General features: G+C 37.6%; 3 protein-coding genes across 4 annotated transcripts in view; 1 reads left to right on the forward strand and 2 right to left on the reverse strand.

The window, feature by feature from the left end:
* The window catches only part of LOC135745187 (uncharacterized), a 42,939-nt gene extending 39,053 nt beyond the window's left edge, over positions 1 to 3,886 (reverse strand). The window contains exon 1 of the mRNA XM_065263550.2: positions 3,790 to 3,886. The gene's annotated coding sequence lies outside the window, so the exon portion shown is untranslated. The remainder of the gene's footprint in view (positions 1 to 3,789) is intronic.
* Positions 3,887 to 4,750: 864 nt separating this feature from the next.
* Positions 4,751 to 26,292, reverse strand: LOC135718148 (uncharacterized). 2 transcript variants are annotated; one of them, XR_012337841.1, is made up of 3 exons: positions 26,205 to 26,292; positions 7,626 to 8,986; positions 4,751 to 4,838 (listed from the first exon to the last, which is right to left on the reverse strand). XR_012337841.1 is itself a non-coding variant. In XM_065240427.2 (2 exons), the coding sequence occupies exon 2, from the start codon at positions 8,978 to 8,980 to the stop codon at positions 7,694 to 7,696; it is 1,287 nt and encodes a 428-aa protein (XP_065096499.1). In that variant the 5' UTR covers positions 8,981 to 8,986; positions 26,205 to 26,292; the 3' UTR covers positions 5,997 to 7,693. The 2 variants fall into 2 exon arrangements, 1 of the variants encoding a protein (XP_065096499.1); XM_065240427.2 differs by lacking the exon at positions 4,751 to 4,838 and having other exon boundaries at positions 5,997 to 8,986.
* Positions 17,884 to 19,155, forward strand: LOC135718309 (E3 SUMO-protein ligase ZBED1-like). The gene is made up of 2 exons (XM_065240656.2): positions 17,884 to 18,547; positions 18,628 to 19,155. Exons 1-2 carry the CDS (start codon positions 18,167 to 18,169, stop codon positions 19,153 to 19,155), a joined length of 909 nt encoding a protein of 302 aa, XP_065096728.1. The 5' UTR covers positions 17,884 to 18,166.
* Positions 26,293 to 26,875: the final 583 nt, after the last annotated feature.

Raw genomic sequence — 26,875 nt, forward strand, 5'->3', positions numbered from 1 at the left:
CATTTGCTGTATCCCTTCTAGACAAAACCCACAGCGGCAGCTCGCAAAAAAGCAACCGAAATGTCCGCTCTGCGAGACTGGCTGTCTAGAAATAAATTCCTTTCTGGATTTGCGTTGTTCACTCATTTATAAATAAATCTCCTAAAATATCATAATTTCTTCCATGGGTTTAGTTTCATGCACAAATAGATTTAAATCAACAGAGGATTATTAAGCTACGTTTCTGTTTTGAGAAATAATAATAAAATAAATAAGCCTATACGAAATATGTTGCACTTAAATAATTATTAAATTGACTAAACGAATAAAAAAGTATTTGAGTTTCTGTTCTTTTTTTGTGACGCGCTCTAAAACCAAACCAGCAGAAAGCACGTCATGTTTTTAATGATTATAAATAAGCACAAGGTTTTCTCCTTATTGTGAGTTTACACAAATAAAAATACATCATTTGAAGTTTCGAATGTTGTTTTACTTTTATCTTTATGACTATAAATTTAGGGTAATTTAAGCTGCAAGGTCATCACGCATATGATGTTCACCGGCGCATATCTACACCAACAACAGCGCAGGGCTGCGAGAAAAGACATTATTAAACTTTTGATTTAACATATTACGAGTTTTTTGGACATTCATTTGGAATCACTGTACTCATATTATCAACTTATCTGGCCATTAGTTATTCAGTATAGGCTATAAGCGCAGCGCGCTGCTGACCGCTCAGCTGTCAGTCAATCGTCTGTGCTTTAGATCTACACTCACAAAGGTTCACATTAAATTATAAGATATTTGTCCAAAAACAAAAGGCTAAATACTGAATACTACTTATATGCGACTGCAAGACATTAATAGTCAAATCTGTTTGTAAGGAAACTTGCATTATTCCCGTGGAAGAGAAGAACGTTGGTAATAGAAACTTGAGGCAGACGGTGAGACTGTTTTATCTGTTTACAGACGAAACAGCAGGGTCGGGGTACCCGCGGGTGAACCGCATAATATTTGATCTAACGGGTGTAATAGGCTATTCGCGTGTCATTTGTGTTGTAGATGCAGGTAGGGACTCAATAGACAAGAGTAAAATGCGGGTCTAACATCCAAGACCAAAATTCGACTCGTTTTTAAATTTCCCGTGCTTATTTGTGTTTAAGATCTGTCTGAAGACCGGTAAAGGTTTATATTTAACTGCGCGATTTGCGGTGTGACCGGCTCGGGGTCACAGTCTTTATGTCAAATGGTACGGGTGTGAAATAAAATTGCTGCTGATGTCGGATAACTGGTCAGTTGTTCTGTCATTCACAGCGGTGCGGATTATCAAACAGGACTGCATGACTTTGTAACAGCTCTGTATGCTAAACACGAGGACGAACTTGCAATGCACACTACATTAAAACTACAATGAAATATCCGAACTACGTTTGTTGCTGTGTAACGTTTTTTTAAGAAAATACAGTTTAGATCAAACATAGAAAAGCAATATGCTATAAATATAAGGAAAAGTAAATGACAGCGTGAAAATTATAAAAAAATACATGTTAGTTTACTGTAGCCTATATTCTACATTAAACATTTTTTTTTACATTTATAATCATCATGGGCGCCCCCTGCCGCCACAGCTGAAAAAAATCCTAGAGGAAACACTGGTATTGCTGTCTACATTTTCCTTGTCTTCTTATTAAACACATTTGCTCTACAAGAGATTAAGTTAAGTGCACTAAAACTTAGACCTAAGCATTAAATAGGTTGTAAATAGTTGGTTACTTTCATGGATAAAGTAAAGTGTTCCCCTTGTTATGCTGCTTGGTTGCTGCTATTGTGTGCAATGGTGTAATTATTATTTTATTTATGTATTTTAAGCAGCACTGAATTTTCTTACTTGTTCTACCTCACCTTTTTTTACTATTTGTTAAATATAGTTCAATAAATGTTCCTTTTTTAAATTAAGAGTTGTAACATTTGGTTTTATCATTGTGTTATTTTTATGATATAAACTGAATGAGAAAAAGCAGTATCGGCTCCAAATATCGGCTAAAGAAAATCGGCAGCTTGTATCGGTCATCGGCTAAGGCTGATGGGAAAAAATCGGTATCGGCAACAAAAAAATCCATATCGGTCGATCCCTACCCAAAATCCGCTTGAATGGACAAAGAATGTGAAGCAGCCATATAGCTGGGTAGTAGATGTCTGTATATAATAGAATGTGTGCGAAATGTATCTCGTGTCAAATAGTAAAGCTATAAATACCAACTTGCATCCGATTTGATTCTAAAAGATTTGACCCTATCTTAATGTGGGTAAAATGCAGGCTTGTGCACAATTCAAATTTGAATTGAGAATGACTTCTTAATTCCAATTCAATTCTGGAATTTGAATTGATGTCATCAAAAACAGGATCTAGAATTACAATTCGAATTTCAATTAAAGGAAGCAGAATTGCAATTCTATTGAAATTCATATACATATTATACAGTAAGTGAACTGTTAAAAATGAAGCTTTCATTATATGTTAGAGATGATTACATTACATATTCTATAAATGATATTAGTTTGAACTACTTGTACAGATTACATTAACAGGAAATGTTTCCCCCAGCAATTAATATTAAAAACTCTAGTCACATAAATAATTAAGTTTGATTTTTTTATTGTAATTTTGTGGAACAGGATGGAACATGACTTCATTTCCCAGAATGCTTTACTTTAACCAAGTATTTAAAATGGTTGCCAAACAATTTTCCAAAGTTACTTTCCTTACACTGAATGTATGTGAGATTCTTTCTGTTGTGTGACTGTGGAATTTCTTTGAAGTGCCATGAATTTAATTCCACTTCCTGTCATTCCAATTCAAATTCAACTTCCTGTAGGGCGGAGTCGATTCAATTCAAATTCCAATTCATGAATTGAACGGAGGCCAATTCTGAAATTCTGAATTGTGCACAAGCCTGGTGAAATGTTATGTAAATGTAAAACGATAAAATAATTATGAATTGAATATTTTTTGTTTTTGATCTAAAACTTGTAAAGGAGTTTAAATACGAAACCATTTGGTTAAAAACAAATTAGATTATGAGCCAATATTGGGGTTATTAGCGAAATTCTAAATAAAGAGTGTTTTTTTGTGTAATTAGTGGTTTGTTTTTTATATATATCTGACTTTTCAGAAGTAGAATATTTAGAGGATATGGCAAACAGCCAGTATTTTGTTATTCTTGAACCCATAAAAATGATCTTGGTCTCATTTAAAAGCTCTTTTCAAGCTCCTTCCATCTGAACAACTAGTTTTAGTATTTAACCATTTTTTAAATTTTAGCAACATACCTAGTTACAGTACTACCCTGCACAAAGCACAAAACCTAGTAGTTGAAAGAGATATTCACACTTTTTGGACATTAAAGTTATATGGTAACATGAACCACATGAAGTTAGGTAACAGCCCATAGCAGAGCTCTGTTGTGTATCAGTTTCTAAAGCATTGCTTGGATGAAGACTTTAGAAAAGCCAGTCATAGAGCAGAAGAATAATCTGCTGAAGTGTGTGTTGGAAACATTGTCGATTTAATCTAAAGATTGGATTAATTTCCTTATCATCTTTATAACATCAACAGTAAATACATTTATGTTTGTCCTGAGCTTTATATCTGATCTGAGCAGACAGACAGTATGCAGTGTTTCAGTCAGGATAAACTCGAACATTAACATCATTTAAAATACTCGGCACAAACACATGCCTCAGGTGAAAGTGCATTGAAACACTGAGTCTTGTTTAAATGGTGATAAAGAGTAAAAGTTTACTTACCAATGCGCGTGTGTTGATTTATTTTTCTGCTCTGCTCGCTGTTTTAGTTTTAAAGAGCGCACGTAAACCCACATGAACAACACAGCGTCACTCTTCTTCTTCTAGTATTTAATGACGGTTGACAACGTAAATTGTGCATTCACGCCACCTACTGGATTGGAGGGTGGAGCGCAATATGATGGAAAAGTAACCTAAATTCTCTTAATCATATTGGTATCTTTATTATTGGATTAAATCAAAATTCATTATACATTTGTGCTATTTTGTGCCATTACCTAACAATAAGTAATATAGTAGATAAATACTTTTTACTAAATTTTACCTATTGAAATACAGTTAAAAGTACTTTACTAAAGTTGCTATTTGCAAAAAAAAAAAAGGTATTAGTGTGGATTTTTATCTATTTCTACACATTCAAAAATAAACTAAACTAAATGAGTACTTTGAATTAAACTAAAGCACCAGATAATGTGCATGTCATAACCATATTATTATATTCCGTATATTGTTGTTTATATATGTCAATATATGTCTTTGCTCACAAACATGCACACGCGGAGTATGAATACTTATCAATGACGAGTACTTAAATCTGCAGTTTTATGAGAGCATCTGTATGCGTGGAATCCTGCAGGACTGATTTTCATCCAGACCTTGAAGCTTTGTGTGATCGGCATTATATGGTGCTGCGCAGACTTATTGGCGTATGACATCAGAGTACAACAAGAGAGGACCATTGTGTAACATGCAAGAGAAGCTCATTCCAGCACAAGAACCTTTAATCTATGATTATATTTATAGTTAACAATTTGCTTATCATTAATCAATCTTTTTTAAAAGATTTCACCACAAACGAGTGCCTGCATTACTACAGTAAAAGTTTAATTTCAAGTTTGTATGCACCCGCCCAAAAACATTTTTAGCACCAGCCGCCACTGAATTTATTCATACTCAAGCAATGTTCTCCCATTTATTTTGTCCGAAACCCAGGAAAGCTTGCAGTTTTGTTGTTCTTCAAAACCTAAGATCACTTACACACCCAGTCCTACCTGAAACCAGATGGATAAACGTTACATGACAACTTGCAAACAAGTAATTCATTGGACAGGAAATGTTGATTTGAATTATTTTATAAGGGCATTTATAATAAATCATATGTGTGCTGGAATGAGAAGAGACAACACAGTGATACATGACACATAAAATATAAGTCATGAGATGGAAAACATCAATAACATAATATTTCACTAATAAACAGACATTGATTTCATTTGATCAGACTCTTAATTAATAACTTGCAGTATTCAATTGTGAGACCACTAACAAATGCATTAAGGAAGACATGTCTTATAGATAACCAAATCGTTAAGGAGACCCATTCACTTTGAATTAGGAAAAAAGAACACTATGAAAGTGAATTGGGCTCATTAACTATTTGATTACAAACATTTCTCAAAACATCTTAATTCGTGTTTACAGAACAAAGACGTTTATACAGGTTTGTAACTACACAAGAGTGAGTAAATGATGACAAAATTTTCATTTTTGGGAAAACTAAGTAATAGTTAAAGGTAGTGATGCTCCGATCGATCGGCCGCCGATCGTAATCGGCCGATAACGACATTAAATGACGCGATCGGCACTCGCTAAATTTGCCGATCTCATGAGCCGATTTTTCTGTTTACTTTTGTCATCATAGCGTTCCTGATGCGGCTGCAATTAGAGACCATTTTACACAGTGCGAGCATTGTGTAACCTATTGCTCATGTGTGACGTGCAGATTTGGATTTCCCTCTCTGCCTATACAGAGATATGCGTATTTTCTAAAAGGACGCGCGGTGCGTCTTCACATCCCTATCAAACAGCGTATACAACACATATCTATCGTGGACAATTGCATCCTCGTGCCTAAAGTTTATTACTTGCATTCGTTTTAAAGTTTTGGAGGTTTAAACTTCCATTTTCCTGGGTCGAAGAATCTGTTTCAGCCCACGCAGTACTTTTAAATGTGTGTCATGCAATATCCACTTCTCGCCGCAAGGTTGTAGTATGTTTTTACTAAATACGACAATTTATAGGTCAAGTCCGACCACCGGAAGCGTTTGATATTTTTAACTTTCAACTCGGAGGTGTTTTTAATTCACAGCAACTGTTTAAACATTTGTGTCAGTTTCAACCGGGCGGTGTGCTTCTACTAAGCTCTGGTCTCTAATGAAAGGTAGATGGACCCAAATAAATATATTTTATCTTGGTCCTGAAACATTTTACTCCAAGTCTATGGTGGAGAAGGTATTTAAATAAACCGCGGAAATTTCGTAGTCGCGTATCTATTAATAGACTACAGTGAACGTTCTGTCAGAACTCCACTGCCGGTATCGTTCTAAAAACCATGGTTACCATTGGGTCTGATGCACATTCCAACTAAAGTTTGATGCCCATTCCAACTAAAACAGTAAATGTTTATAATTTATTTTGAAAGTACTAACAAAATTCTACTTTCTGTTAAAATTTCATGCAAATATCTGATAAAATGAGAAAGTTACAAGCAAAAACTTGTGAATAAGCAGCATTTCGGTCACACACATTCCATAGACATCCATATATAACTTTTCCCCCTGATTTCTAATATTAAAAATATCATAACTTTCTCAATACTCAATAGATTTTGACAATCCTTGTTTCTTTGCAAATGGGAATGTCTGCTCTGTCTAGTCATGTGATAAATTTAGAGTTTTGGGGTTTTTGAAAATTTTGTCATCATACCTACTATGAGGACGCGCTCTGGTCCTCAGCGCAAAGCGTCTTCACATCCTTATCAAAAAACGTAAACAACACATATCTATCGCGGACAATTGCATCCTCATGCCGAAAGTTTATTATTTGCATTCGTTTTAAAGTTTTGAAGGTTTAAACTTCCATTTTCCTCACAGCTGCTCTTGTTTGCGGACACCCGCCGCACGCATACCACCAGCAGCCGGTCATCAGTGCATGTGAAGAGAACGATCTCTCCCACGTCTTAAAGCTACAGTATCCTAATTCATCTCTCAATAAAATTACTCTCTGTTCATCAGTGAAGAACTGTTGTACTTCATACGAATGCGTGTATATTTAATTAATACAGTAAAGACTGTGAAATGTTTTATTTTAATTACTTTTAACAGACATAAACATTTTTAAAAGGCATATTACATTTCTCTTTGCAAGAAGAAATATTTGTTGTGCTTATTTATTTGATTCTCTATTAAAACAATAATATACCTAATTTATAGTTAATTTCATTTCTACAAATGGTGCAAACTCTGCTAGATTATAGATAAAAGATTCCCATTCCACTGCCATTCTGTGATCGGCACTGATCGGCAGATCATGATCTTGGTGATCGGCCCCAAAAATGCTGATCGGAGCATCTCTAGTTAAAGGAGGAATAGTTCACCCAAAATGGAAATTCACTTATATTTTACCCACCATCATTCCAACATGTTGAAGCTCCAAAAGTGTTACCATATCTAAAAGGAATTCAAACCTTAGTGGATCAATAAATGTCTTATCGTCACGTCAGCTTTCATATTTTGAGCTTTCAGTGAACTCAAACCAGATAGGTGTAAGAAAACCATTCTAAACCTTTCATTTCATTATAGAAGACATTAATTTTTTAAATAACTGAATGGGCTACTTTTGAAATGGATGTATTTGCTTTTCAGACCTTCAATAATCTGTAAGGATTGCATATTGTCAAAATATTTAGCTTTTCTTCTGCAGAAAATAGAATAGAAAAGTCATATTCATGTGGGATTGAGAGCGAGTATATTAAGAATTAGTTTTAGTTTTTATCTCACCTGAGCTACAATAAGCAAGAAAATCTCCACAAAAAACACTGCTGTTTGGTAGAGTTTGGCACCTACATTCAGCAACATGATTTTGTATGATTCGTTAGACCCATCGATGAGGTGAAACTCTTTCCACATTGAGGGCAGTGATATGGTTTCTCTCCATTATGGATTCTCTCGTGACTTTTCCAGTTACCTGCATAGGAGAACTTCTTACCACAATGTGAACATGAGTATGGTTTCTCTCCAGTATGAACTCTTTGGTGCTTTGTCAAGGCTTCGGGTGTCAAAAAAGTTTTCTCACACTCAGAGCACACATGAGTTTTCTCATCAGTATGCATTTTCTGGTGTTTTTTTAAATATTCAATCAGTGTAAAACTCCTCCGACAAACATAACACGTGTAGGGCTTCTCACTGACATGAATTTTCAAGTGTCTTTTTAAGATCAATGCAGAAACAAATGTTTTCCCACAGTCATCACAGTTAAATAATTTTTCTTCATTATGAGTTCGCTCATGGACTCTGAGACTGAATGCATGTGTGAAACTCTTTTCACACAAAGTACAAGTGAAAGGTTTCTCTCCTGTATGAATTCTCAAGTGATCTTCCAGAAATCCTTTTTGTATGAAACCCTTCCCACACTGAGGGCAAGTGAAAGGTCTTTTGCCTGTATGAATTGTTATGTGACTCTTAAGATGAGCTTTTTGTGTAAAACTCTTTCCACAATGAGGACAGGTGTAAGGTTTCACCCCTGTGTGTAATGTTATGTGATCCTTAAGATGCCTTCTCATTGTAAAACTCTTTTCACATTGAGGACAGGTGTATGGCTTCTCTCCAGTGTGAATTAGTTCATGAACCTTAAGCGTACCTTTCTGGGTAAAACCCTTTCCACATTGAGCACAGGTGTATGGTTTCTCTCCAGTGTGAATTCGTTCATGCATCTTAAGGGTTCCTTTCTGTGTAAAACTCTTTCCACACAGAAGACAGATGAAGGGCTTTTCTCCAGTGTGAGTTCTTAAATGTGCATCTAAGTGACTTGAATGTGTAAAACTCATTCCACACTGTGTGCATATGTTCAGCCTCTCTTCAGTGTGAATTCCCAAATGTCTATTAAGATCACATGTACATGTAAAAATGTTTCCACAGTGTTGGCACGGGTGACGTTTCTCTTTATTGTTATTGCTATGATTACCTTTATTTGTTGAACTCTCTCCACACTGATGGAAAATTACAAAATATTTGGTTTCTCCTGTCTTAATAGATGTTTCTAAACAATCAGAAGATTTTTCTTCAGTGACGACATCACAAGGTTCTTGTTGTATATCCTCCACTACAAGTTCCTGAGGTTCCTCTTTAACTTCCATCGTTATCTAAAAAAAACAAATACATTTCTTAAAAGTGAATTTAAAACAACCAATCTGTTTTAGTGTGATTAGAGGTGCCACTAAGGTGGGGAAATTAGGACGATTTTAAGGGTCCATGCACGTTTGGATCCCCCAAAAAGAGTTTTTATTAGTAACAGTAATAGTAGTAACCTTAGTTGCAACACGCATTTGGAAAGGCGAGGCGCTAGAGAGCACTGTTCATTTGTCAACATATGTTATGTTAAATAAGTTGATTTATTAAAAGCAATGTATGCAGCTTGTCCAAGAATAGAGACGAACTCACAGAGTCGCGCTGATCCATCAAATCAAGTCCCAATAATGACGTAGTTTTGCATAAATAAAACAACCATGAATTAATGCTTTGTGGAATTAAAAACGCTAAATTAAATTAGTTTTCTGTTATTTATGCTTATCATTAGCATGGTAAAATCACATTCATATTGCTGTTCACTTACCGGGGTTGAAGGCTGAAGCACAGCCACCACATGTAACTAACTTTTAACAAGATTTACCCTAAGTTATATTAACATTTACCAGATAAACATTATTTTGCTAAAATATCTAAATAAATGTCTGTGAATATTAATTAATTATTTATTACCTCCGCAAGCGGTCACAGTTTGATACGGTTAATGCGTGAGTAAATGCATAGATAAACAGCGCTGTCAACAGACATTTCATAAGATATAACAACAAAATATTCATTATTCTGACATCAAATTAACATTACCAGTTAAGAAATTCAATGACATATAAGCTGTTTTGTTTGTTACTTTCCTGAATGTAGTATTCCAGTCAGTGATATTATTTTTAAAATCTCTTTGCTAACTACTGGTTGGATTGCTGAAGGCTACAGGTTGCTGGTCAAGACAATGATATTATATCTCAAAAAAGGCACTTAAAGGGATAGTTCGGCCAAAAATGATATTAAACCCATGATTTACTCACCCCCAAGCTGTCCGAGTTGCATATGTCCATTGTTTTTCAGACAAACACATTTTCAGATATTTTATAAAATGTTTTAGATCTTTCAGTTGATTAAATGTAATGTTACGGGGTCCACCCATAGTCCACGACCTTCAAGTCCAAAAAAAGTGCGTCCATCCTTCACAAATTAAATCCAAACGGCTCCAGGATGATAAACAAAAGTCTTCTGAGGGCAATCCGCGCGGTGTTGTTGTAGAAATATCCATATTTAAAACTTTATTAACGAAAAAAAATACCTACGGAGGCTACTCTGCTGCTGCTTTGTGCCCCCGCCCTCCGAATTTGTCATACGTCACTAAGAAAAGTGCGTACACTACGCTAATACTCTCTCCTGATTTCAGAGGAGTCTAAGATGGTGGCGCTACCGGAAGGTATTTATTTTCATTAATAAAGTTTTAAATATGGATATTTCTACAACAACACCGCGCAGATTACCCTCAGAAGACCTTTGTTTATCATCCTGGAGCCGTTTGGATTTAATTTGTGAAGGATGGACGCACTTCTTAATCATTTTTGGCCGAACTATCCCTTTAATCCACCTGTTTTACTCTATAAACTATGTAGAAAATGCAGCCAACTCCGCTATACTGTTCTCTCTCCCGCTCCGTTACCTGGCAACTGCAGCACAAACTTTGGATCAGTCCATTTCTGACGAAATTATAGGGGTGTTTGAAATGGTCCATGAATATAGTTTCTACATTATTCATTAAATTAATATTATTCTTCACTCTTTCAGACCCCTCTATTTATGACTTTGTATGCAAAGAGGGAGTGATTATGATGATTATTATTATTGTTATTATTATAATGGTTTGTTCGGTTCAGTCGTGTTGTAGTAATTATGTCAAAAACAGAAATATAACAGTAAATAAAAATCGGTTCAGCATATCGGTTATCGGGCACATAAGCATCCAAATATTTGTTATCGGTATCAGTTTAAAAATATGAGTATTGTTCGATCTCTACTCAAGCTGCATAGAGAGAAAATCTCTCACTGCTCTTGACTAAATCACGTTTCTACCTTTTAACATGAGTCATAGGACTCGATTTCATGTTTTCCATTGTTTTTAGAGCATTAAAAGATGTCTGTGCACATAAAAGATTAGTAAATTTGCAAAAATTATGGTTTCAAATCCAAAGAGATCTTTTTAAAAGTGAAGCCTAATCCTTGCCTACCTAAATGGCTCGTTCAAACATGCCCATGCAGTAAGACGTCATACTGTTTTAAACATTTGCATAACACCACCCTAATGCAGTGGTTTTCAATCTTGTCCTAGGGGACCCACTGCCCTGCACATTTTGCATGTCTCCCTTATCTAACACACCTGATTCAGATCATCAGCTCATTAAGGGAGAGATCCATGAACAGAACTGGGTGTGTCAGTTAAGGGAGACATACAAAATGTGCAGAGCTGTGGGTCCCCTAGGACAAGATTGAAAACCACTGCCCTAATGTATACGCAAAGATAGAGGGTGTAACTTTCAATCATGCTGTAAAATTGTTGTTACAGCCATGTCAAGTAGACGCTGTGTGTTTCAGTGCGAAAGGCAAACTACTTTGTTTGGCCTTCCAATAGAGTAAACATTAAGAAACCAATACAGCCCAAATGTTCGATTGTGTACTGCACATTTTACGAAAGGACAACTTTCTAAAACAGTACAAGGCTGGATGTACACAAAGGCTTTGTCTAAAAAACAGGAGCAATTCCAACTTTCCAAGTACATCCTGACATCCTGTAAGTAGCCAATGTTTTCATATTTAAAGAACTTCCTACTGACGATTCAAACGAGAGTTTTGAGCAGCGATGTTCCTGTTTTTTGAGCCCAAGCGATTTATCGGTTTGCCAATTTTATCGGCCGATATGAGCCTGTCACAGATATATCTGCATCGGCGTATATGCCGCATATATGATCCTTTTTTACAGAACATGTAAATAGTGTAATTGTTTGGTTTGTCCAGCAGAGCACGGCAAACTATTGTTAGTGCCGACCTTATGTTACCCACTTTGTGACATCAGCCTCCCTTTCACCTCAGTGAGGAGGTTTCTTGTTCAAGCAGGGGCAGGCAAGCAGTGTCTTCCTGACTGAAGCTTTGTCTTAACGATAAGTTGCTAACTTACTTGTTTGTGAAATACATAGATTAATAAACAATGACCCCATAATTTCTCCTTTTCAATATCAGTCCAATATAACGCTAACCCTTAAAACTGCCATGCCCCTTCAGTACATTTGTCAGAATAGTCAGTAACCAGGGCTCGAAATTGCGACTATTATTATTAATAACCTTGATTAGATGCTGGTTATGGTTCTACAGTAAAATTCTAGCAATATGAAGAGAAAAAAGAATGAAAAAAATCCATTCACTCTATTAGGTGTACAGCGCTAGAGAAGTTGACCAATGTAAGCTGTCCGGCAGGGCAGCTTACATTGGTCGACTGCTCTCATCCAATCCCCACTCCACTTGAAACTCCACCTTGCGCTCGCGTCTCCACCCCATCACACCCCACCCTTCCCGCGACATGATATTTCTGAGAGTGTATGGTAGCTAGCAAAGTAGCAACAGCTCACTAATGGAGAAAAACAAACCGACAGCAGCAAACGGCCCCTGCTTGGAAGAAAGAGAAAGTCTGTAGAAGAAAGAGCAGAGATATAAACGGAGACTTAACTGGCGGACTCAAAGTCGAATTAATATAGGGTCCGCCATTTTCGTTGGAGGAAGCTTCGGGGAGATATGGGACTGAAAACCGACGCTGACATGACTTTTTGTTGAGCAGGTACGCATTTATTTATACTTTTATGGTGTGCAGTGTTACATAAATATCTTTATATCAGTCTGACAACATGCTCATGGCGGACTTTTTGTTGAGCAGGTACGCATTTATTTATACTTTTATGGTGTGAGGTGTTACGTAAATATCTTTATATCAGTCTGACAACATGCTCATGCTGCCGGTCGACATTGGAATGTTAGCCGTTTAGCATCACGTATCACGGGTCAAAGTAATTATATTTATTAAAGTGCTTGAATTTCAATAGGCCTAGCGGGTTTCTGTTCGAGCCGATCGGAATTTGAACAAGATGCGCTGTGTGCTACTATAACAATTACTCAAAACCTTAGCAATACTAACTAATAATTATTAGGGATGCTCCGATCGATTGGCCGATAATGCTTGCTATGTTTCTCAATGAATTACGGTGGAATGCCACTACATCCAAATGCCAGGGGGCGCTCTCGTGCAGAAACTCAAAATGCGCTGTAGACGAAGAACAATACACACGCAGCTATGATGACACGCAGCTCCAGGATATATTTATATTGCTGTTCTTCAAACCTTTTCAGGTATTTTCATGATAATAAAGAATATGTTTAATGATTATGTTTGACGAGTGTTGCTTTTTCAAATGCATGTTATAAACGACTCGATAAGGACTTACTGATCAAAAGCCGTAGTACATGAAATAGCTGTAATAAGATCGGCTGTCCGATTCAGAAATGTGATCGGCCACGTATTATTAGTGGAGATCGGGACATCCCTAATAATTATTGTGCAATTAATGTGTGCTAGGTAGCACTTTTGACCAGGGGAAACGAGGCTCAGGAGGGGAAACGTATGCCAAACGTTGTTGTGAAAGTAAATAATGTCAATCAGTCATAATTGTAAGTGTTCATTCCTTCAAGGCTTTATGTGTTTACTGCTGCTCTGTAAATCTCTGTTCCGATGTTTACTACCGGTGATCACAGCTTGACTGAGTGACGTTGTTCAGGTCGTTTCCCGGTGGGAGGAATCAGGTAGCACAGAGGGGCGGGATGAGTTTTTCAAAACGTACTAACCGTCTCAGGCTTTCTCGACCGATTTTCAACATCGTAGACTACAGCTTTAAGTCACAGTATTGAATTGGTTATGTACCATCTCTGTATAAAAATAATATTACTGCTCTATGTGTAACTGCATAGCAAGCAACATGATGATATACTTATTATACACTCATATTGAGATGAGTGAATTGCATACATAGACATCTTTTATCTTTTGCACGTTTCTCCTAATCTTTGCTTGTGTCGTCAATGTAAGCTGTGACTTAAACTAACGAACCCCTCCGCAGCGGAGTAAGCCCGGGTTACAGCTGTCACAGAATGCGCGTCTCATGATTGCGTAGCAACGAAAGACGTGCAACCTCTCACGCACTTTTGAAAGAACAAAACAGCATGTTTTAGTTGGCACTAACGCTTTTAGACGCGACATGTAAACGTTTACATCAATAATTAAACGAATATACAACTAAGTAAATAAAAATCTTTCTGCGGACCGAATTACCGTAATTCCTCAAATAAAGACTGGGGCCTTTATTTACCTAAACTGCCGAAGGTAACAGGCTTTTATTAGAGACAGGCATTTATTTCACATTCCATCTGTTTGATAAATAATTGTTTTAAATTACTCCTTAAATTAAAAACAATAGCGTTCTAGTGAATAGAGATCATTCATTTTTTTAACAGTATTTTTTTCAAGGTTGTTGAAAAGTCCGTTACTAGCATTAAATGAGACCCATCCAATGTAGCTACTGCCATCTATTGGCAGCTGTGCATTATGATGAACTTGAATGCATTTAGGAGATAACACCGCGCTCACATTATCCAAAACCATGCCCCAGCGCAATCGTCCCCCCTCCCTACTCCATGCACGCACTCACACTGTACTTTTATCAAGTACAGTGTGAGTGCATTCTAATGATCTTTGTCATTAGAATGCATTTGTTTTGAGCAAAGCAGGAGGTAAAGCACTCTCTGAACACTGGAACCCATCGTAATATTAAGTGTGTTTTTTTATTCAGAGTCGTATGAAGCCCTCACATGCCTATGATATTGCTTAGTTGATCTGTCGCATGTGCACCGTAGATATTCACTTAGCCCTGCTGCACGCATTAAAAGGTTTTAACTTGGGCAGATGAAGGTGAGTGCTCACGCAGTTGACGTCTTTTTTTTAAACGCCCTCTGGCGCGAGTGCATTCACACCGCGTAGTAAGCTCTCACTCATTTCCCCCCGGCACTCAGCTTTCCCCTGCCTTAATTTGAGACCGGCCTTTATTTCTCCGCGATGACCACGCCCCCCGGCCACTATCAGAGGCCCGGCGTTTATTTGAATAACGGCTTTTATTTGAGGAATTACGGTATGTTATATGTTTGACAGAAGACTTGTGCTGAAGGCGGAGACTTCCGCCACTTAATATGTTTGTGTGGAAACGCAAACAACATTTTATGTTCCACATATGTTCTGCACACAAAAGATTGCATTCGGTCATTTGGTGTACTGTCTCACCCCTACTGTCCGCTCTCTCTCTCTCTCTCTCTCTCTCTCTCTCTCTCTCTCTCTCTGTGTGTGTGCATGAGCGCACATGTGGACCCTGAGCTGCGTGTGCCACTCTAACCAAAACAGACCGCGTAGACAGAAATGACAGAGACAATTGTGATAGGAACTAACTGTTATAGGTAGTGATAGTGATTATTCGATTGACTGAACAATAGTGCTGTGTTCAAAATATCGATACGACGATACATCGTCATGGACGCCTGACGATGCGCGCATCGATACAGCACCTTCCGTATCGATTCGGATGTACTTTTGAAAGTAACGTGACGAATTGCTGTTGATCCGTGATCCATATGGAAAGGACGCATGTGTCCCGCGGAGTACGTAAAGTTAAAGGTTCACTTTGCGTGTTTGTCTCGGGGCACGTGTCTGCATAGTGAGCCGCGTACTCGCGCGCTCTCTCTCTCGCGCGCATTAAAGTCAATGAGTTCAGTATGAAAGCGCAGATATCTTAGCCTATACTACTGCAAAGGGCTTTATTAGCCATGCTCTTATAAAACAGTACTAACGCATTTGAGAAGAAACACGACAAAGATTTGCATGTGAAAAGTGTACGTCTAGAGAAGAGATACAGAGCTACTTCAAACTATAACTGTAACATTAATAATCTGATTTCTATTAAATAGTATTAAGTCTGACTGCATGTTTATAGATATATTCATAGATGTAGAATAATGAGAGACAAGAGTAAGGCACCATCTTCGTAAAACTGCTTTTAAAAAAACATAAGTTAAGTACTTACTCTGGGATTTTAAATATTTCTAATAGCTAATAAATGAATGGCAAAAACACAACTGTTACAAATCGATCTTCGATTAATTGTCGATAATAATTTATTCGATAGAACTTGACGACGATCGAAAAAGCAAGGTAATGCGCGCACGTGTGTACTGCGCATGCGCATTAACACACGCAGACACGAGGAAAATGAAGCGAACGCGGAGGAGTTATGTTTGGGACCATTTCAGGTTAAACGGTGATAATGTCAATTGTAAACACTGCGATTGTACGTTAAAATACAGTACAGCAATGAGCACTATGATATATCATTTAAAGAATGCACATCCAGGGGTTTCCGTGACAGGACAGGAGTCGACACAGCCAAAAATAACCTCCTTTTTACCCGGGAAAATAACTGGAGCTCAAAAGGCAGAAGGAATAACACAACGACTATGTAAAATGATTGCAAAGGACATGTTACCTATCAGCGTCGTCGAAGGTGATGGTTTTCGAGAATTAATTAACTTTATTCAGCCAGATTACAGCATACCTTCAAGAGGCACCGTAACCAATCGGCTAAAAGATCAGTACGAACAGAAAAAAGAGGAGCTAAAAATGGCACTGAGTTCTGTTGAAAAGATCGCCCTCACAACTGACTGCTGGACCGCTCTAACCAGAGAAAGCTATATAACCATCACATGCCATTACATTGACTGCGAATGGCAAATGAAGTCAGCAGTCCTGCTTACAGTAGGGCTGTTCCGAATACCATTTTTTGAGCTTCGAAGCTCTAGTAGAAATAAAATCGAATATTCGAAGCTTCGGAAGGAGGGGCTGAACATATTTTTCTCTTTAATAAAGGCAGGAATCTGTGTGTGTGTGTGTGTCTGTTTATCTACAGTTTTATGCGGCGGATGTGTTGCTGCGGACTCAAGGGAGTGTAGTGCCTTTTTTCGTGCAATATGGAAATGTGACACGTTTAGAATAAACTTTAAGAAATAAACTTTAAAAATACTACAGAACAGCGCAAGCTGGAAGCGGCGTGCCTGTCACGCGTCCTGCGAGAACAGCATTAGTGAAACAAAACACAAGAGCAATACTTTTAACAAGGTAGCCTAACATTTTTCTAACAAATAAACATTCCCGTATCAGAAATTAGCAGCACAGTAATTACTGACAACGTAGGGTAGGCTATTTAAATAAAACAACGAAAATAAATGAACGAAGTTCAACAAACTGTAATAAAACGGTAGCATACTTTCAAAATCAAGTTTATTTATAACACTTACACCATCAATATGTTTTTTTCATCAGCAGAACAATAAAGAAGATATTTTGCAGAAACCCCAGTGCTCCGTCATGCAAGTCAACCGATCTGCACACTTTAAGAGCTAAAGCATATATATCCAATACAAAAGTAATCCCCCATAACTCTGTGTGACATATTGACGTCTTGTGAAGCAAATCAATCAGTTTTTGCAAGAAACTGAACGTTATTTACAACACTATTAGCGTGAATGCCAAAGCAGGAAGCGCGCTTTCCGTTCGAGGCGATCTCTTCCACTGGTGCTGTTTGATGGCTGTTGACTATGGATGTTGGTCTCTCTGCGCCACCTACAGAGCGGGAGCGTGAAGCGCACTTCCTGCTTGGCAAAAGCTCTGCATTAACGCTGAAAAATATTTATATATATATATTCGAATCTCAAAACTGAAAATCGAATGTCAACCCACGGAACGAATATTCGAATATTCGAATTTTCTGGTCCAGCCCTAGCTTACAGAGAGCTTCTCTGACAGACACACCTCCGAAAAACTTGCTGAAAGGCTAAACGAGGCCGTGGCATCTTGGGGAATTACAGCTAAAGTTATAGCCTGTGTTCATGATAACGCCAAAAATATAGTGGCCGCAAACGACCGAACTCGCGTCAGCTGGGGATCTGTGGCCTGCTTTGCCCACACATTACAACTCGCCATAAATGATGGCTTCAACATCTATTTAAACCGGGTCATCGCGGCAGCTGGAAGACTTGTTCAGCACTTCAATCATAGTACTGTAGCTACTAAAGCACTTCGTGACAAACAGGTACAAATGAAACTTCCACCGCATCGCTTGATTCAATCCTGCAAGACGAGGTGGAACTCAGTCAGTGATATGTTTGCCCGGCTTGTGGAACAAAGGTGGGCAGTGACTGCGGTACTGTCAGAGCGCACTGTCACCAAGTTAGCGGACGCCAGAATCCTTGAGCTTAAAGACGAATACTGGCAGCTGATGGAAGACGTGGCACCTGTGTTGGCAGCATTAAAGTGTGCCACGACTGTAATGTCTACAGAATCTGAAGTGTCTATTTCAAACATCTACCCTATCACTTTCGGCCTCTTACAGTCGCATCTTATGAGAAATGAAGAGGACAGCACTCGGGTTTCGGAGTTCAAAGAAAAAGTGCGTAACTCATTGACGCAAAGAATGCAGGTAAAAGCCATTTGAAAATGATCAATCTAAAAATTATTACTACATGACATAGGCGTAATCGTTCACTTTGATTTCCTCAGGTTCACTCCGATGAACTACCATCAAAACCAGCCATGATCGCAACGATGCTGGATGCCAGACACAAGAACCTGGTCTTTTTAATGTCATCCGAGAAGAGACTGACTGCCAACGCAAAGCTGCGCGAATTGGCATCCGCAGTGGATCCGATCGGGTCAGAAAATGCAAATACGGTTACTGAAAATGCGCCGGAGGTCGATGCTAGATGTGACAACGGGAAAAGTGCCCTTCGTATGCTGCTTGGGGATCATTATAACGAGAAGTGCATCAACGACTCTGAAAACGAAGTGAACAACTTTCTTAGAGAACAGCCTCCTTCACTTGACACAAGTGCTCTAGATTGGTGGAAAGCCAATGCCTCCAGATTTCCCAGATTGTCTCGGCTGGCAAAAGGGTATTTAAGCATACCTGGAACATCTGTTCCATCAGAACGCGTGTTTTCGGCAGCTGGCCTGACCGTCAACAGACTTCGCACGAGACTAACCCCGGAGAATGTTAATATGTTGAACTTTTTAAACAAAAACCAGTGATGTGCCTCTTAAGGTATGCTGTACTCACACTGTATAAGGTTGTTAACTTTCAAGTTCCTTTTTCCCCCCCCCCAAGTAATCTTTTAAGCGAAGTAGCGAAAAATGTTGCACAGTTAAGGTGCGCTAAAATATAGAATTGAACGAAAGGCAAAATGTATGTTTTAAACATTGCACATGAGTTTAATTGTTTTTAAATGATTTAAGATACATTCAAAGTGTTTTGCAGAGTTCTAACATAAACGCTTTGGGATTTGAAAAAGAAGCGAATTTAAAACAGATGTTGGACGTTTAATGCATATAGCATTAACTGCATATGCATTAAACAGCATAAACTGACAAACAAAAAACTGTTGCAAAGTTGCACTCAACCTGTTCGATGGTTTTAATTAGTCTTTAAACAAAAGTGATGAAAAGATCACATAATGTATTGGAATTTGTAAATGAAGTAAAAAAGATGTTGCACCTGTTGGAGGTTTAACGCAGTATATACGTTAAAATGTGCTAAAACGGAGAAACAAAGAAAACTAATGTTGCAAAGTTGCACATAACCTGTTCGATTGTTTTAATTACTTTTAAACGAAAGTGTTGAAAAATCACACGATGAATGCTTTAGATTGGGAATGAAGAAGTTTAATGTTAAATTAATTTGTATTTTTCAATGTGAAAAGCACTTGTACGCACCTTAAATAAGCAAAATAAATGTTGAAATTTGGTTCTTTCAATGTGTTTATGGAAGTGACAGAAAAATAAAGTTTTATTTAAGAATCCATGTTGTTTTATTATTGAATGAGCAGATGGAAGTACAGTGGAAAAATAAAGAAATCGAAACCAAAACACATAGAGCTAGGAAAATCATTTATAAAGTAAGGGAATATCAGAAGATTCTAACACCAGCAAAAACACTTAGGATAAAATATTTTTTTCTTACATGGACACACGGACTCTGCGTCAGAGTGCGTGTGAGGTGGAATTACAGACCGTGCTATTAGTCATTTTATTTCGTTATGAGATAAGTTTAAGTTGATGCTTTTATCAAAACACCAACAACATTGACTCATTTTACAATACCCCCATTATGTTATTTAGACAAAAACTATTTCATTCGCGTGAGGAAGCTGGCGTTTTAATTGCCATTTACGCACGCTCAATTTCATGTCATTGGCTATATGCCACAATAGAGGCTTATTGCACTATCACCGTTAACGATTATTCGATTGTTTGATCGTTAATTTAAATGATCATCGAATATGAGGAATTGCATAAATTGACATCCCTACTGCTTATTCAATGTACAATAAACAAATAATAATAAAAATAATAATAATAATGTTACAAAATTCTGAACAAAAATGTAATTCAAAATAGTCTTGTATCGTGATGCGCATCGTATCGGGACCCTTGCACCGGGATACGTATCGTATCGGGGAATTGTTGGCGATACACAGCCCTACTGAACAATAATTTAAACAATCATCAAATATGAAAAACTGCATAAAATGAAACCCTAGTAATTGCATTATCTAACATTTACTAACATTAAGCTTAAGTTTTTCATCATTTATGGTGCATTTACTAATGTTAAAAGTAGGGATGTTAACAATTAATCGATCTTCGATTAATTGTCGATAAGAATTTACTCTATAAAACTTAACGGTTGTTGAAAAACAAGATCATGCACGTGTGTGCGGCGCCTGTGCAAGACACATACAGTCGGAGAAAAAAAATTAAGCGAGCCGCAAAAGTTAAACTACTAGCTATGATCACAACGATGCTCGATGCCAACCACAGGCATGTGCTTTTTAACGTCATGCGAGACGAGGCTGGCTGGCTGCCAACGCAACGAAATGACATCCGCAGTGGATCTGAGAGGGTCCGATGCAGAAAATGCAAATACGTTTAGGATACTGAAAGCAAAGACCCTGTTCAGGGAAGCCTGCAAGATTAGCATAGGAACGCTGCTATATACAGAGAAGGAGACCAGAAGCCGTTTTTAATGAACAGATTAAAATGTAATCTTAAATTATGGCAAGAAACTGTCAAATGTAAACTGTAACTGACTGTCGTTACACCCTGAATGCCCGCAACATATATCACTGATCATCATTATTGACTGGCTAAGGCACTGCGTGTTTTCTATTGGAAGGTTGCCATCTCCGTAATATAAGCATCTTTGCTGAAAGTATGTCTAAGCTGAGGTGACGACGAGAAAAGTGCCCTTCGTGTGCTTCTTGGATATAAATACAAACAGTGTATCAACTCGAAAAGCGAGGTAAACAACTTGATAAATAACACTTGATGATAATAAAACTGTTATTTTGACATGGACTTACATGCGTCTGTTGCAGAGTGCCCATGTGAGGCGGAGTAATACACTGTGTCTATTAGTCATTATATTTCATTACGAGATAAGTTTAAATTGATGATTTTATCAAAACAACCACTACATTGACTTATTTTACAATCCCACTAGCATGTTATTTAGACAAAATAAAATCTTTTAATTCGCGTGAGGAAGCTGTCGTTTTTATGCACACTTTTATGTCATTGGCTATATGCCACTGCAGTGAAGGCTTATTGCACTATTACTGTTAACGATTATTCGATTGATTGATCGTTAATTTAAATGATCATCGAATATGAGAAATTGCATAAATTGACATCCCTAGTTAAAAGTTAAAACTAATAATATATTAGTAAATGCTACAATTAACATAAACTAAGATTAATAACAACTGTCTTGTTCGTTCATGTTAGCTAATGCTAGGGATGCACCGATACCACTTTTTTGGAATACGAGTACGAATACTTGCATATCAGTACTTGCCGATACCGATACCAAGTACTTAATAAAAAAACAGGATTTAAATTTACAGGTAACAGCTTTAGTCATATAATTTAACAAAAAAACAAAGGACTAGTTTTCCACTTTGTTGTAAACTCTGCCTCTTTGGACAACACAAGAGGCATTAACCCCTTACACGCCGCTCAAACATAGACATTTCTCAGACCGTGGTATCGATTCCAGGTTAGGGATGGCGAAAACGGAAAATTTTCTTGACCGGCCACCGAGCCTCATTAGCCGGTTGAAACCGGTTAACCGATAGGCCTATTAGTTTAAAATATGCTATGCTATTTAAATAACAGCCATTTCGAGCCGCGCCTGCAATTTCGCAACTCGCATCTCTCTGCGCTCTGCCTCCGGCTCACACACACACACAGACCTAACAACACTTTTTTAATCCCCTACAGCGCTAAACATAAGTCCCGCAAACACAGCACCGTGCTTAGTTTCGAAATAGTTTAGGTACTAGGTGATCGCGTTGAACTTGAAAATAAAGGCGTTTGTGAAGCTCATTTGAAAATTGCCGCGGCTCATTTAAGAAAATGACAGCTCAGAAGAGACTGCGCTTTAGTTTGGGGTAGTAATAATAAAGACATAGGATGATCATCATCACCTTTTCTGTTACCACTGAAATATAGATGTAATGTATTTCCAAATCTAAACCCATCTTATGCGGAATGTTGCCTAATAGACTGCAACACGATAAAACCAATGGATTAAACGGGCACCTTCAGAATGTGTAAAAGACGCACCGGCCAAAGCAGGTCTCGCACTGTGTTTGTTCTAGAACAAATGCAGCAAAGATATTTAATGCTTGTATGAGGCATATAGGCCTACGCTGAGTTTTATTTATTTATGATGAGGTGCGTTCTAATTAACAATGCAATGCAAGTGAACGTGCCGTGCCGGCGCCTTCATGCACGGACCGGTAATTATATACTCTGCTATATTTGCTTTTTATTTATTGAATACATGCATTTGGTTGATGAAACATTTATTAAAATTAAGATAAAATTTATACAAAATGAAATTCACTTTGAAGAAATGCTTTCTACAAAGCAAAACTTAATAAAGTGGTAAAAATCATGGCTGAGGATTTACAGAAACAAAACTTACTCTGCACTTTACTGTTAGCCTAAAAGACATAAATGTTAATAATTTGGAACACAACCAGGAGAGACTTTCATTTTAATTATTTTATTGCTGTATTTTATTTACTATTCGAATAAAGGAATTTATAAAAAAATAGCCTGTAGCATTTACTTTTCGCAAACCTTGTGAGCATGCGAAACCAAACGCAGTGACCTCGCGCCAAATGTTTTTTTATTGGTTTATAAAGTACAAACAGACCAGTTATGAAAAACTGAGTGTGAGGGATTTGTTCACTTCACACAAAAAGATCTTGGAAAGAAAGAGATGACTAACTGTAGTAGGGTTTAGTCCACTGTCTATAATAGCCTAATTTACAGATCCCTTTTTTTAACCGACAACCGACAACTTTGACCGGTTAACGTTGATACGGTCAACCATCGGTCAAATGGTCATCGGTTAACATCCCTATTCCAGGTATCGGGGGACTTTTAACGAGTACTTAAAAAAAATGTGGTATCGAGGCTGATACATGATACCAGTATCGGTGCATCCCTAGCTAATGCATTAGCTCATGTTAACAACAAATACAACCTATTGTAAAATGTTAAAGGTCACGTTCTTTCTGATCCCATTTATTAAACCCTAGTTAGTGTGTAATTTTGCTATAATAGTATAAATAATACCTGTAAAACGATAAAGCTCAAAGTTCACTAACATGCAATATATTTTCATTAACAGAATTTGCCTTTCAGAGCCTACATGAACGGCTGGTTTGGATTGCAGCCCTCTATTCCCTGCTTTAATGACATCACTAGAACAGTTTTTCTCCATCCACAGGAATACGTCAGTCGCCAGTTAGCTAATGGCAAGCTAAGCTGCTATATCATTTGTACACTGACAACATTTATGTACAATACATTGTTGTAACTCTCTTGTTGTTATATATGTATGTATATCAGGGCTCGAAATTGCGACTATTTTGGTCGCATATGCGACCGAAGTTTAATCTGTGCGACCTTAAAATATATTTGGGAGCATTTGTGCGACTGCCCATTTTGTTGTGTGGTGCGACTTGATTTAGATTGTGATGCTGCGTGTTGCTGTCCCAGGTTCAGTGTTCTCTCCAACGTTACATAACCAATCAAATTTCACCATTAAGTTCTTACGTTTAATGAAGACCGCAGATTGGCAAATATGAGCGTCAGTCATTCCTTGTGGTCGTGCTACGTTGGTACGTGAAGCGCGAAAATGTGAAAGACGAACCGCGAGCATGACCAGAATGAGCCGATTACAGCCAATGTTACTACTGTAATTAATGACGACGATCCCGATTCAAATGCGACTCCACCACCGGAAAATAAGACTTGACGTTAAACCTTTCGGAGAGAGTGGCTTAAAGATTACGAGTGTCTCCGCTATGAGAATGGCTTGATGTAACTTAGTGTGTCTACTGTAAATTCTGCAAAACGGCGTTGGTGGCAGAATCAAAACATTTTAAGCACCAGACCTTGCTTAAACATGGCGAAAGTGCCAAAAACACAAGAAGTGTCATGACAAATGTGTTCATTATTGATGGAGACACTGACCTGTCTGTCAATGAGTGTTTGATAGTGTATGTGCGCATGCGCTGGTGAATGGACATCCGACAAACATCCTTGTGGTCCATGTTGATGTGGAATACGACAATGATGGTATGTTTTTATAGTATTTTTTAAAACATTGCCTATTTAGTAGTACTAGCATCCTGGTAATGCATTTATCAATACCAATATATATATTAGCCTTCTATATTAAGGTCACTTTTGTAATGTCCCAGTTAATCAGTGTTTTACGTGTTTGCTAGATTTTCTATTTTAATCTTAATCATTTTACCTGTAATTGTTAAATTATTATTGCTATACTATTTCAACAGCATTTGGGTATTAATTTTGGAATCTATGCAGCAAAAAATAAAATAAAATAAATAGAAGACCAAATTTTAAATGCTGGCCATGGTGGCGTTTTATTTTTAATAAAATAAATCTATTAACATATACATTGTTCATTTTTGGATGGATGCGCCTAAATTTTAGCTGGTGCTCCTAACTCTTTAAAGTTGGGAGCACCAGTGCTACCAAATAAAAAAGTTAATTTTGAGCCCTGTATATGTTCATATGCAATAAAAAAACTAAGCTGCTATCGAATTACAACACACTAAACAAACTACACAATCAGAACTCGATTCGTATTTCTGAAGAAGGGACTTCATAGAACAAGGAAGACATCAGACTGTTTTGAGGACAGTGAAAACAGAGCTATACATAGAAGTAAATTGTGTGAAAAATATAGCATTTTTTATACGTGAAACATAAACACGTGTTATCTTGTGCACTGTAAACACAACCAAAGCTTCAAAAACACAGAAAGAACGGGAGCTTTAATATTTTTAAACAATTAATCAATAAATCTGATTTTATCTGACTAAGGCCTGTCCAGAACCATGAATGCACTTGAAAAAGTAAACTTTTTTTACTATGTGAGGATTATATCCAGTTAAGTTTAGTGGCCTAATATCAGCACCTCATTGAAAAACCCAGTGTGTATAAAGAGAAAATGAGAGAGTATTAAATGATAAAATGTCTATCTATAACTATCTGCTGGATAGGAGCAGACCGCAGATACAAACAATCTGTTGCAGATTGCAAAGCATTTCTCAATGAAAGATGCAGTCAGCTGTGCTGACAGGACTAGATAAAACATCATTGCAGTGTTTAAAAAATAAACCTTAAAATGTTGCAGACTTAAGGTAATGAGGACAAAAATACATGTTAGTCCACAAAGACTGAGGCGTAAATGATAAAAAGCAGAAAATGAAGATAATCTGCTGTGGTGTTTGTTGTACGGTTTTAAACTTAATTTCCTTTTCTTCTCTATACGATCGAGTGAATAACAGTAAATACATTCACGTTTGTCTTAAGGTTTATATCTGATCTGAACAGACCGTATGCAGTGTTTCAGTCAGGATCAACTTGACACAAACAGTACAAATATATAACATCATCATAATAATGTTCTCATCATGTGAAAGTGAACTAATACTCGTTTAAATAATGATAAAGAGTTCAATTACAGTTACCAATGTGCGTGTATGGTTTTATTTTCGTGCTCCTCTCGCTGTTCTCCGTGTCCGGCTCTCTTCTGCTTCTTTAGGTTTTATGGAGGGATACGAAACGCCGTCATAGGTCAATACCGCCACCTACTGTGATGGAGTGTACAGAGATTAACTTGGAGATCCAGCTACAGCCCCGCAGAGCCAGCAGTAGCCGTTTCTCAATGTCAAGGATACTTCCTTGGCAGGACTAGTCCTTACAAGTCACTTCCTTCAGAGGCGAGGCGAGGCTCCTTTTAAGCATTCGGAGAACACGTTAAATGGAACAGGCTAGCAAGTGCACGTCATTACGTCATTACGTGATTGAAAGGTGTGCTTTCGGTGCTGCGCGCAGAGGATTGTGGGTGATTTCAGCGCGTGAAGAGCGCGAAGGATACAAATTTGCATCCTTTCCTGTATATGGGATATTTGTCGAACGAAGGACTCAGTCCTTGGCTGAAATTTCGAGGATCCTCGACATTGGAACAGTCCTTCGACGGACGTCGATGACGTAGCATCCTCGAAATTCTAGCTTCCGAGGATCCTTCCTTGACATTGGGAAACGGCTAGTATCTGTCTGCGTCCTGCAAGACGGAGGCGTCAGTTGTAGTAGGCGTGTCTTGTAGTAGGAAGAGGCGTGTCTTGTACTTTTCTAAATC

The sequence above is a fragment of the Paramisgurnus dabryanus genome, chromosome 10 (assembly GCF_030506205.2).
Source record: "Paramisgurnus dabryanus chromosome 10, PD_genome_1.1, whole genome shotgun sequence".
In the NCBI taxonomy this organism is placed as follows: domain Eukaryota; kingdom Metazoa; phylum Chordata; class Actinopteri; order Cypriniformes; family Cobitidae; genus Paramisgurnus; species Paramisgurnus dabryanus.